The sequence below is a fragment of the Corapipo altera genome, unplaced genomic scaffold (genome assembly GCF_003945725.1).
Source record: "Corapipo altera isolate COAL_440 unplaced genomic scaffold, ASM394572v1 55, whole genome shotgun sequence".
Taxonomy (NCBI): Eukaryota; Metazoa; Chordata; class Aves; order Passeriformes; family Pipridae; genus Corapipo; species Corapipo altera.
In genome coordinates, this window is record NW_020884882.1 from 5285084 (window position 1) to 5298896 (window position 13813).

At 41.4% G+C, this 13813-nt stretch overlaps 1 protein-coding gene across 1 annotated transcript; it reads right to left on the bottom strand.

Moving 5' to 3' along the window:
• Positions 1–1342: 1342 nt before the first annotated feature.
• ARF4 (ADP ribosylation factor 4) lies at positions 1343–11838 on the bottom strand. Its single transcript, XM_027640057.1, has 6 exons — positions 11549–11838; positions 5864–5944; positions 5257–5366; positions 3951–4022; positions 3341–3466; positions 1343–2624 (listed from the first exon to the last, which is right to left on the bottom strand). The coding sequence occupies exons 1-6, from the start codon at positions 11613–11615 to the stop codon at positions 2538–2540; spliced, it is 543 nt and encodes a 180-aa protein (XP_027495858.1). The 5' UTR covers positions 11616–11838; the 3' UTR covers positions 1343–2537.
• Positions 11839–13813: the final 1975 nt, after the last annotated feature.

Genomic DNA, 13813 nt, shown 5'->3' on the forward strand with positions numbered 1-13813 from the left:
TACCTAAACTCTTAACAGACATGACAAAATTGGATCTTCATGGGAATTTCATCTGCCTGTGGAGAGCAGGGCTGTATTAGATGTTGTTACTGATACACAACATTGACTTTGTCTTACTACACTTCAGTGTAAACTGTAGCCTCAATCCTCACACAGACTCCATCACTCTAAAATGAAGCTCAAGATCTTCACTACTTTCTGACTTTGAGAAATTATTCATTTTATAACAGAATTACACCTACTGATACACAAAACCAAGCATGATGACCCTAAAATATGGACATTCTATACACATGCTGTAACTCAGAAGCATAGTGGCTCAACTGAGCTCATCTAAATGTCTTTACTCACAAAAGTAATTAAATCTCTACCAAGCAGAGTGTTTCCTTCACAGTAAAATGCTTAATTTGTTTTAAAGTATCTTCTGCTTCATTTAAAGTCTACCTCTAACTTTGTAACAAGCATTGTTTCATGTAACCTACTGGGACCACAAATACCAACCTGCATTAGGGAGAAGCTGTCTCTTCTGAACAAAGTGTTCCTTTTAAGGTTTAATTCAAGGAGCTGCATTGCTAGAAATATGCACATTAACAGCTACTGATCCAATGCATGGGTATATCAGCTTTGGTTAATAAATAATCACCAATTCATTAAAGATGCAGGCAGAACCCTTCTTACCTTACACTGTCTCCTGAGTTTCTATTATCCATTGAAGGCAGTTAATGACCATATTCAAAAACTCTGGAATTTTCCCTGGTTGTGTTCACAGTAAAAACACTTCCTAGGAACTCAAACCTCACTTCCAGGCAGAAGCTGCCCTGGAAGGTGCTCTGAACCTAAACCAGCCTGTGTTCACCAGACTTTGTCACTAGGATTTCTTTGTAGCAAGGGCAACAAGACCTGGGTGGAAACTGAGAGGTGCTAAGCCTGAAACTGCAGTGGAATCATGCTCTGGGTTCCTAAAGGCATCCAGTCAATAGAACAGCACATTTCAGTCAGAGGATTGAGCAGTATCTGTCTCCATACAGCAGACAGGCAACAGAAAAATAGGTTTTAAACTACCCTTTAGTAGCAGCCTCAAAACACATATGAAGTCTTTCAAACTACACAGGTACAAAAGGAGGCAGACATAGGAAAACAGACAGTAGCAGTTGCATAGAGATAATTTTCTGAGGAGATTCTCAGCATTAATACTAAGTAAATCCCTGTAAAAGCACTCAAGTTACCTTCCCAGCCAGCCACCAAGCTGTGGTTCTCCTGGCAGAACCCCCCAAGCTGCAATTCTCCTGCTAAACCCATGCTGGTTTTGACACGTGGATACAACTACGAAACAGACGTGTGCTTTTCAGGCAGTTCGTATTTGTTTTATTACAATTTTTTAACTGTTAGTATTTTCATATCTGGACATCTTGAAAGAAATTTTAGATTTACAACTTCAAAAGACACTTACAGAATTATGTAAGTCCCGATGACAGCTACTCTACTGCACTGTGGTATACAACTTGGTTGCCCCCCTTCCATGTCCTGCTCCAAACACAGCTCCAAACAAGTGAAAGTCTGAGACTGATGTTCATATGCAATCTGCAGGAAAGCTCAGTATATGGAAAAAGAATAAGTGATAATTTGCATTTAACTATTTCAGGAATCAAGAAGAGCATACACAGAACTATACATTTTATCATTTTATTAGGAATAATTCCAAGTGGGTTATGAAGAAACTAATCCATTGAGTTTGATGAATTTTCCAAAATTTCCTTATGAAGATATGTTCACCAACAAACAGTAAAACTTCAGCAGAACTATTATACACTGGGCAAAAATAGTCAGGCTGATACCAAAAAGCAACATGCAACATAAAAAAAAAAGATACAATATAAAGGAAGACAATCTGCTGAATATTAAAAACAACCTCAACATGAGCTCTTCGCAACCAGCACAGAACTATTCTACCCATCAAATCCAATTCACACAAAGGCAAGTTGGGCTGACAGAACCCAAGGATTAATAAATGTTCCTCAGTGCAGTAGATTTGTATAGTGTTTTAGAGCATTTCCTTGGCTTGGGACAAGCAATATTAGGAAATCTTTTTGGCAAGGGAGAGAAATAAATACATACGGAATGCTACATTTTTAAATCAGCAGACTGTCTGAGGAATGAAACAGGGCATCAGTAAACTAAGAGTAGCAGGGAGAAAAAAAATTAAAACATTAATTTACTGGGGCTCAAAAGAGTATTCAAAACAGATCTTAAAGATGTCACAATAACTATATTCAGGCATTTAGGCTAACAAGGGGAATAAAATCAGAAGATACACTTTTTCCAAGTTAAGGAGATTTTTACCCAAGCATATTGCTACCTTTGCAACATGTAGCTCGGTAAACAATAATTGGCAACAAAATAAGTTGAAACGCTGTAATATCCTGCCCAAATATCAGTTCCAGATACTGTAATAACCAAGATGCAAACTAATTTTGTTGTAACAAGCCTAGACCACTTATATCAAACATGTCCCTGGTGAAAGAGTCATCCAGTTGGAGTTAGCGTTTTGAGAGTTCATTTGACAGCCAGTCAAGTCCCTCATACAGACCAGTTCCTTGTGTAGCACAGGTAGCCTGGACATACCACTGTCAATGTAGAACACAAACAACAGTTCAAGGTAAATACTGACAGAATGCAAGCAAACTTATGACAGTATGTGACACTCACATATACACTCTTTAGTGTTCTTATAATACTGCTAGCACTAAAGTAGTGCTCTTTTAAACACTGGTTTTGTGCCATAATATCGAACAGATGGTATTTTTAAAAAGTTTTGAAAATTACATATAGAGTAGATGGGGTTCAGACATTACCCAGAATCTCAAGGGTTTGCCTACCAAATGCTACAACAGTTTAAGGCACCAAAAACAAACACTGAACATGCATTTGATTTATATGCTGAAAACTAGCTTCAGAAGATACCTAATTTCCTTCTATCTTTGCAGGGGTGAGACTGCAGAATGCAATTGCTCCCCCAGAATACTAAATACTGAGAAAGCCCACCACATACTTTGTCAAATGCTGGACAGCTGTATTTCAGTGACAGACTGGAGTATTTGTGTGTTTTCAGAAAAAAGGTGAGAAATGAAACACCTGTGACAGCTGTGCACACTGCAGTATACTTCTGAATCACTTGGTTAGAACAAGGACTTAAACTACACACTATGAAGTTTAATGGCAGGTATGTGCATCTTTCTACAGAAAGAGGTGACAACTTGAAATTCGTGTTTATATAATAGATTATATAATTCGTGATATATAATAGAGGAAGAGTTCAGCAGTCAGAAAGTTCAGCACTTACAGTTCTGTTACGCAGAGACTGAAGACCTAGTTTATCTGTCATTTCACTGATTGCCATGGCATTTGGCAGATCCTGTTTGTTTGCAAACAGAAGCAGCACTGCATCTCGCAGCTCATCCTCCTGAAGCTAACAGAGAGACAGATCATGTTACTAAATTACCTTCAGTTACTTCGACAAACACTAAAGAAATCTAAATACTGATTTAAGGGTTATAAAGATTTTCATTCTTGCTCCTGAAGTCACCAGTAAGTATGGAATGAAATTTAACTAGTACCCAACAGAACTTCTATGATTAAGGAAAAAATCTTTCAATAGACAGTTTAAATTTATGGGCACCTTTCTTCTGAAATTCTCTAGCACCAATCTGTTTTTCCATTTTTATTTAGGTTTTATGAAGGCAAGAAAGGTTCTGTCACATTAGTAGTTCTGAACAGAGCTGAAGTTACAACTCAGTGCACTATGTGACCCAGAATTACCAGGTGAGTACAATATGCACTGCATAAACTCCCTAAAATTTTAAAATCCTAAAGCTTTTAGGGAAGCTGACAAACATCCAAAAATATGACAAAGTAAGTCTAACAAAGGTACTTCAGAAGATATCAACACTTACCATTTTCTGCAGCTCTTCTGCCGCTTCCTGGATTCTCTCTCTGTCATTGCTGTCTACCACAAAGATGAGGCCCTGTAGGAAGTTAAGAAGGTTTGAAAAACCAATGTGCAGCACTATTTTAAACCCCCCAAAATACTCATGTTGAATATTGTTATTGTCTCCTCTCTTAGGTAAGAAAATTTGACAGAAATTTCTGTTTAAGCAACACAAGATGTGTGTCAGGACAACTACCAAAGAGTCAACTTCAAAATAAAGCTAGGAAAAAAAAAAACAGCAAAATTTCATAAGTCAACTCTCCCCCTCCCTTGTCACTCATTGTATTGAGAATCACAAGTGCTTCACCAGCTCATATTTCACTGAAAAATCCCACACCCTTAAAGTAATGCCTGAATTTGTTTAAAAAAGTTTGTACCAAACAGTATTTCTAATGGCATCTTTGTTATTGAAGTGTCCTCCTTATGCACACTATTTACTCTTAACATTTCAGTCTGAAAACCTTACTTTTATCATTCTCTTCAAGGAAAGAGAATTATCTTTTAAAAGAAGTATTTAGTAATAGGACAGTTATTCACCACAGTATAGTGGTACACCCCTTTTGTCAATCCAGACCTCTCTGTTTTTCTGCATCAATCACGTGCATCATGCTGCACACAAGTTACATGGAAACAATTCTATATTCAACACAAAAAAACCCAAAACAAACCCACTCCAAAAGTTTTCTGATACTAACAAACAACTTACCTTACCACTTGTGAACCAAAGGAAAGAATCACATTTATATCACCAAAACTGACAGCAGTCACCACATCCATGTGAAGATGACACTTTTTAATCAACTGATAACAAGATCTTTTACCATATTTTAGACATTCAGCTTACTAAATACACTGATTTAGTACAGTGAAAGCTGTGTACTTCAAGGCTGGTTACAAAAAAAGAGGATGTAGAAGGGTTTTTAAACAGTAATATGTTTTATGCATAACCAATGCCAGTTCAAACAAATCAAAGCACAGATACAGCAAAGCTGAAGAGTTCCTCACAACAAACCAGTTGCTCTGGCACATTACAGAACACTGGGAGATCCTAAAGCACTTGATCCTTGCCAGCTACACTCACAACTAGGCTTGAAGCCTTCAGGGTAACAAATATGCTTCAACTGAAATAAAATGTGGGTACCCTCAGAACTTGCAGGAGGTAGTGCAGAGCCTTTCTGAAAGAAAGAAAACAACTTTCCATATATATTCTACAGAAGACAATGAGGCTTCACAAAACAGCTCTTTAACTATTGTCATCTGAGAACTCTTACCTGTGTGTTTTGGAAATAATGCCTCCAAAGAGGTCTAATTTTATCTTGACCACCGACATCCCAAACTGTGAAACAAATGTTTTTATATTCTACCGTCTCCACATTAAAACCTAAAAATGAAGGAGTTAAGTAATTAGAAATGGTTAATGCTAGTGTTAAAATATAATTCTAACCATGTTAAAGATAAGACACTTCCTAAGTTACACTTCTCCCAATGATGTATAAAACAGCTTATCAGAACTGAATTGGTAGATCACAAGAAAACTGACTGAAGGGGGAAAAGACCACAGATCACTTAAATCCAAGTGATTCAGCAAATCTTTCAGCCACAAACTGTGAGGCTTGGGGTGTTTAGGGGAAGTACTGCTCCTGAACTGATTCCTGTACTGCTGAGCATCTGCTGCTGGCCACTGTCAGGCACAGGATTCTGGTCTAGGTGCATCTTTGGTGTGACAGTTACCTTGTGTTACATTTATGGCAGTGCCAGACAGCCCATGTTTCTCTTCATTCCAGCAAAGATAACAAATCCCTACACTCTTCAGAAACCTTCCTCTACAACATAAATTTAGAATAACAACAATGAAGACATAAGAACTGGTGATCTTACCGATAGTGGGAATTGTGGTGACAATTTCTCCTAGTTTCAGTTTATAAAGAATGGTTGTCTTACCAGCAGCATCCAAACCAACTAGAAGGAACAGAAAAACTGATTTAGTTCACAGTATTACCTACAACCTGCTAAGTTCAAAACACACCATTTTACATGCAGAGTATTAGGGTTTTTTTCTGAGAATAACTTTTCAAACACTCTTAACTCTCCATTGATAAACTACTTTATGTTTTTCCCCATCTCCTCTACTGAGAGACAGAACAAGCTCAAAAAACACTTCCATTCACAACCCATAGGCTCATAAGTTTCTAGGCACCTTCCTAAGTGTTTGTGTTACTTAATTAAGCTTTATCATTCACTTAAAAAGTTTCTTCTGTGTAAATAAGGAAGAATTTAAAAGCCTAGCAGCCATCTACAAGCAGCACATCGTGTCTAACTGGTCACACATTTGCTACTTCACACACAAGTTGGGGAAGGCCTCACTTACTCAATCTTCAGCCAGGGCCAGTTCCACAGGCACCTGGACTGACTGGAGCTGGCACTGTCCATGGAAGACTCCTCTGTGCCCCTCATTCCAGTCTCTCATCCCTTTGCCAGAACATTTCTTTAGCACTGACAGAACCACATACACCAAGAAACTCTCATCATCCCTCTGCCTGTACCCCAAGGGCTGTAACTCTTTTTCAAGATATCACTTCTATTCCAGGATGCTTCCATTGGGAGTCTCCGCTGTTGATCTTCACAAAAGATCTTCTGCACTTACATTTGCTTTTCTGTTTCTACAACAAAACTTACGTTTGCTGCTTTTCAATGGAAGCTATGTGGTAAATCTGTCACCCTTAAAAAAATTAAATAAAATGAAGCCTCAAAGACATTTTATCCTTGTTTGATACGGATAACAGACATTCTTAAGTGTTCTGAGTTAATTTCCTACTTAGCAACTGCAATATATTAAGCTTTAAGTGGTTTGATGACTTGACTATTAATAATACAACTGTTTCCTTAGCATCACAAAAAAATGGAATTCAAAATTACCTACTTATTCAGAATGAAACCAAACTTTTGAAAACCCTCAGCTTTCTCAAGACACAAACTGCTGTTACAGCACATTAATTAAAAAAACCTATCTATAATTGTCCTATATTCTGATAGTGTGCAGAGGATTAAACATGCCAATGCAGTTTCTTTGGCAATGTCACTGCATGTTAGAAAAATAAAAAAAAGTTGTTCTAATTGTTGATGTCATGAGAGCATGAAAGGAAAGGGGTGTGGGGGGGAATCTACCACCAAAACCAAAGCTCCTTGAGGGGTAATAAACTCCCCAAATGTTCAAATTAAAATTTAATGGGTTTAAGTTTGCTATTGTCTAAGTGCTGGTCTCTTTTAGAACCACACACGAGCAGGAACAAAAAAAGACATGGTGCAGCAGAGGTTTCACAAGAGCTTGCAAGTCATGAAACTTGTAAATGCCAGTATTCCTCCCACACCAGTGAAGTGTCAGGTCATCTTAGAAAACCCTCTAAGCCAACCCTGGAACCCTCAGATACTCCATCTATGCTGCAAACCAGTGTTTTTAATAGCACAAGGCTTGAAGCCCAACACTGTTTTTACACAGCTCGGCCTCAAGGGAGCCTTTGTAGGACGCCTGGATCTTGATAAGAAAACATAATGCCTGTACCTAACATGTGATCATTTTCCAGTAAATTAAGACTGTTTAATGAACTACCAAATTAAAGTTACACCCAGCCAAAACTCTTCTTTCATTGCCCCCACCCCCCAAAGAAAATCCCCAGTTACCAGCAGAACAAACACGGACAAGATTTGTTAAAATCAGCAATGCAAGAAAGATGGCATTGTCTACACAGAGGGGTTGAGTGTATTTGAGGTTTATACTAACTATACAGATAAAGAAAAAAGCTAATCTCATTTCAGAGAATGTACACAGGGTAACAAGAACCGTTTAGAGATACGACTCAGAGCTAAGAAATTAGAAACTAGTCAGGAATTTTAAACTACTTGCTCAATTAAAAAAATATTGTCCCAGTTACCCACTCTACTCTTGTGCCAGGACCCAGCAACACTTCAGTGGTGCTGGCAGAAGGCTACACCACCTATGTAAGCACAAAGCCCAGAGACTTTGCTTAAATCCACTCTTACTCACAGCCCTGATTAAGCTGTTGGACTTTGCACTGAGCCAGGCTGAGTTACGGGGCTGTGGATAAGTGTTTTCTTCTTCTGACACTTGAGACAGCAGCTGAACTGAGGGAAGGAAACTTCTGCAAATCACTGTGACCCTATTTGCAGAAACTGCCTCTTTTGGCCAAACTACAAATGTTACAAAGTCTAAACAAGCAAGACATAAGAAGCATAGTCTCCATTCATATTTCTTACTCCAATTTGCAATTTACCACCCTTTTTAGAACCAAACATTTCAGAGTATTAAATGACATTTAATCTTTTGAGCTGGTAGAAAATGTAACTACTGCTTTTAGTAGTCCAAGAATGAACATGTTTACATTTGCACTGGAACAGTAAATGTAAATCTATGAGCTACTTCCACATCATAAACTTCATCAAGGTTAAAACCTACATCTTAAATCCCCAGACAAAGTAAACTTCCTATTCTACATTTTCACTGATTCTACTGCCTGACCATTGTCAAGAGCAAGGTGTAAGAAACCTGATGCAGGGTACACTGTTCAGCAGTTATACTGCAAAGATTACACTAAAGTACAAACGGGAAACAAAGACTTGTACTTGCAACCATTTTTCTTTACACTGAGTCAAACATCCTTTTCCTCCAGCTGGAGAAAAAGCACCTACAATGCTTTCAGGTGCTGCTGAAATCACTGTGGTTCTGAGTCCCTTACTGCTCTGTGTTTTATTCACAGCCTGTCAGTTGTGCTTCTAAACCTCAAGCTTCCAGTTTGCTCGTCCTGGGGAACATCCCCCCAGCCACATCATACTCCAACTGCCAACTTTGATCACTGAGTCTGAAGCTGCCTCTGTTATCGCAGCACAGAACTTCAGATCAGCTACAGAAAGCCAACAGCAGGCAAACCAACACAGGAATAAACCCTCCCCCAAATAAAAAAAACCAATGAAATGGTTATGATCTGTACAGTGACACGATTCCCACAGAATCAGACATTTTCCCTCTGATGGATTTAATAATTACCTTTGCACCTGAAGCTCCTGAGGAGGTATTATGTCAGTGAACACTTGCACAACCACACCAAGATACAGAACACTAAATTATGATACTGAAAAGTGCACAATGAATTAATACCTTTTTTTTTTTTAAGCACGAGAAACCATGAATGAAATGTTTCACAGCCAGGTATGTGTAGGATTAGGACTCTTAATGCCCTGGTTGCCTAATCTGACTTTCAGTCATTCAATCCTATCCTGCAGCTCTTTCTTTTTCCTCCTGTTACTCCCATTACACTCCAAATGCCTGATTTTTTCTTCCCATTTTGAAAAATACTTAATTATACATGGGCATTTTTTTTTAAAAGCAAAGTTTCAGTAACAGTATAACATTAAATGTCCACCTTTTATCATCTATGTAGTTGGAGAACAAAAAAAAAAACAGTGTTTGCTGGTGGCAATGGTCCCTGATGAGAAATACTGAAGTTCTGGAGAACTCAGTAACACAAAATCAGTTTGAAGAGCTAAACTAATTCTAATTTATCTTTGAATCTGCAGAAACAGAAGAAAGCTGTGAAAAGGAAGTTAGAATTATAAATTAATCATCTGTTGGTTATCAACTCACTCATAATATTTTTCCCCTAAGTACCTCACCCAATAAAGTTACTTCTTCATTGGTATTCTACATGTGAAAACTTAAATGACTGGCCTTGTACAGCTCATTTTCAAACCATGCACTGAAAACTATCACCTTGAGGAAAAGTTTAACTCAGTCCCAGTATTCATTCAGACATCTCTCCTCACAGTGCTGATATATGACACAGAATGCTATCAAGAGCTTTTCATGTCACAGATATACACAAATTATGTCATATTCAGTACAGTATTCTGCTTCTAAACACCCAGTCTATGTCCTATGACACACCACAACATACCACAAGTTTTAGTCTCTTACACTACCTAAGGAATATGGTGCTGTCCCATGCTCCAATTCTGTATTTTAATATAATACCTTAAAATCAAAATTCTTAAAACAAACAAACAAGATTCATTTGAATCAACTGCTAGAAAGTGCACCTCCCAAACTCATCTCTAACCCAAATTTGACCTGATTACCTACCAATGAAGAAACTACAGCCTTGCAAGCTGTTTTGATCTGTATGACATTGCTTTCCTGTCTTCAGTGTTTTGAAGAACGCAACAGAACTACAAATACCACGGAAACTGCCTCGTCCTACAGAAAAGCTCATTTGGAGACTTTGCTCCATTCATTAAGAGTCACATGAAGAGTCTGGCTGCTCAAAGACAGCCAAATCACCTCCTTGAAACCAAGAGATGTACTGAGTTGTCTCGAAGACAGAAATTATGCAGGCTATTTTGCAACAGATGAGAGCCTCTAATTTCAATGAAATAACATACAATAAAAAATACTGTGTATGCAGTAAAGAACTCTGTCATCACAAAACAGATAGAGAACATGAAAAATTGTAATTAAAAACCCCTGCATTACTGTGTCTCTGTGCATACCCAGGCAGCACTGAGGATGGGTGTGTGCCAGGAAGTTTCACAGTTAGAATCCAGTCCCATAGCTAGCTTAATCCAAGGGAGCACTTTATATAGTTCCTTAGGACAAGCTCCTTCAGTCAACGACCATGAACCAAATTCCATTCAGTTTGGTAACAGAATTTGATAAAAATTTGGGGGTTAAGAACTGTTTGTACATAAAGCTTGCAGGGGTGGGTAGGTGGGTGGAAGAGGGCAGGGAAGAGCCGAAGCGGAGGAGGAAATGCCGATGCAGTATGTGCTGGCTTTGACCTTTTGAACCATTTTGAAAGTGAGAATCTCCGAGAGCCACTGGCTCCAATTATTACACAGTACGTGTCAAGGGAAAGGAATATTCCGAAGTAAACGGATATGCCAAATAAAAAACTACGAGGAGACAGCAAAAATAAGCAAGCGCTGCAAGATCAACCTAGAGGGTTCTATGGGTTTGTACACGAGGTACAGGAGAATTAACGTGCACAGATGCTACACTGAAACGCCCTTTCCCGAGAGCCAGGATACAGCTCCCTACAGCTGCCGAAAATCGGCCATTATGCGGCCGTTCTTACGCCCCCGGCGTCGCACACCCCAGGCTTTGTCACATCCTGCTCAGGAGCCGCAGTGCCGGGGCAGGAGGGCACGGCCGGGGCTCGCTCGGCCCGGGGACACCGGCCCTGCCCGGCCGCGGGTCCATCTTTGTTCCGCGCGGCCCAGCGCAGGTGCAGGAGCGGAGCGGGGCTGGGCCGGGAGGGGGACATGGGAATACTGCGGGGAAAAGAAGGGCAAACATAGCCCGATTCGCACTCCCTCCCGGCCCCGCTGCTCTCCCACCCCCCCCGAGTCCCCGGGACGGGCACAGCGCGGTGTCCGCCCCGCAGCCCGGGACGAGGCGATCCCCCCACCCTGACCCGCGGCCTCCCCTCCCGCAGCCAGCGGGACGCGGCCGTGCGGGCCCGGTGAGGCCGGGCCGGGCTCCGCGGGGCCCCTCACCCATGAGGATGCGCATCTGCTTCTTGCCGAAGAGGCGGGAGAAGAGCGAGGAGATGGTGAGGCCCATGGCGGCTCCGGCGGCGCTGGGCGGCGGCGGGGGAGCGCTGAGGGAAGGAGAGCGGGCGGGCGGGAGCGCGGCCCGGGCGGTGTGCGCGCACGGATCCCTCCGCGCGCGGGGAGCCCGGCGGCGGCGGCGAGTGCTCTGTGACCGGGGACCTCGCTCGGTCTCTGCCACGTCACGTTCGGCGCGGCCGCCCCGGCTCCAACGCGGACACGATCACGTCACACTCGCCACATCCCCCGGCCGCGGCACCGCCCTCCGCCACACGGCCCGGGCGGGGCGCGGACTACAGCTCCCGGCAGGCTCCGCGCCTCCCACCGCACCGCCGCGCGTTGGCCGCCGCCGCGGGGCACGCCGGGGGATGTAGGCGAGCGCGCTCGCCCCGCGCGGCTTCCGGGGCACGCGGGGCACGCCGGGCACGGGCCGGCCCCGCCCCGCCCGCGGGGACACGGGGCACCCCCGGCCCCGGTAACGACTCGAGGTGCTGAGGGAGGGACGGCAACGGGCTCCGCTGCCGGCCCGGGGGCAGACAGCAGAGGGGCTGCCGGGGCAAAACTTATCTTCACAGAGCCCCTAAATGCACCCCAGAGACACGTCAGTAAAAAAAAAAAAAACAAGCTGGAACAAACCAAGAAAAGGCAGCTCTGTGACAGACAGTTATCCGTCACTATACTATTACTATTTATTATTGTATTATATATATCTACTCCTATGCTATGGCTGTGATTAACACCATGGTCACTACAGGGGACCTTGTCCTCACACGGTGCCCAGGCCCTGACAAAGCCCTCATCTATTTGAAACGTGCTCTTTTGTGAAAACTCTTTACTTCATAACCAGCTGTAAGACCTTCTCTCAGCTACTGTAAAAAGCCCATAGTATGGCAATAACTGATTTGGGGAACATTAGATGAGCTGCCTTTAATGCTTAAGTGACTCTCCCAAGGAAGGATTGGTTCAATTCCATACAAATTTTCAAGGGAGTTACAGCCTACCTCTGTCAATTAGAAACTATGTTAGGTACATGAGAGTCAACATTTTTTGAACAGAAGGCATTTACTTACCTGCCCATAAAGAAAAACATCTTTAATGGTCCTTATCAAGACAATCCTAAACCAGATCCTAACAGTAGGCTACTGAGTGAGCCAAGTTAGGCTGCTCTTTTTGTAGGATCATAAAACGGTTTGGGTTGGAAGGGACCTTAAAGATGACCTATTTCCAACCCACCTGCCATAGGCAGGATGACCTTCCACTAGACCAGATCGCTCAAAGCCCCATCCACCATGGCCTTGGAGCATCCACAGCTTTTCTTATGTATCATTTTGAAAGTCTTATGCAAGTTCTAAATTATGTTCTTCCGGACCAAAAATCTGGTGTAAATTAGGATGGCAAGTTACATTTTTATAAAATTCAAGTTGCAAATAAATCATACCTTAATCTTGTTAGTGCCTAACATGTTAAGATGATACTGATGAACTATTAAAACTATCAGGAAATTGGAATCTAAGGAGTCCAGTGAGAGCACTCAGTATTTACACTTTTTTTGGCCAGGAAAGTTAAGCTTCACTGAACTTGGCTGAGAATAGTTACTTTCTAGACCTTCAATTTGGCCTATTCTCACTGTATCTGGGTTGTTAACAGATCCCTTTCATTATTTCAGTTGTTTGAGGACAATCTAACACTTGCTTTAGAAGTGATTGTGATAACCAGCATTTCAACATTATCGTAAGTGGCTGCTCTATACAGTCATACAGAATTATTATTTACAACAGACCATTCATTGTTCTCTATTCAGATCATGGATGTTAATATTGTTAAAGGACTGGTTGCACTTCTACTGTATTTGACTGCACTTTACCTCATGTTTTAGTGCTTGGCATTCTTTTTATATTGTTTAGAAGAAATTTGAGAAGTCCCAAAACTTATTATGCACACCCAGTTTAATCTCCTGTTACACTGACTGAGGCAGTCCAGCTTCTTTCTATGACCTAGCTGGGGATGTTGATCTTTAGCATTTCTTTACTGAACAGCTGCTACCTCTTTTCTGGGACCCTTTCTAATCATCCAGGTATTCTGTATGTACATATATATTTTTTTTGTTGCAGTTTTTTTTTTTAAACCAGGTAACCAGGTGAAGAGTGAGGCAAAATTACCGAAATGAGTAGTTTTATGGACTGTCCTTTAGCTGTCAAGCGTCAGATGAAT

Coding starts and splice junctions, on each gene's coding strand:
- ARF4 (XM_027640057.1), bottom strand. CDS start 11,615: ATGGGCCTCACCATCTCCTCGCTCTTCTCCCGCCTCTTCGGCAAGAAG. Junction 5,945..11,548: donor GCAGATGCGCATCCTCATGG/GTGAGGGGCCCC, acceptor TGTTCCTTCTAG/TTGGTTTGGATGCTGCTGGT. Junction 3,467..3,950: donor CAGAAGAGCTGCAGAAAATG/GTAAGTGTTGAT, acceptor TCTCTCTGTTAG/CTTCAGGAGGATGAGCTGCG.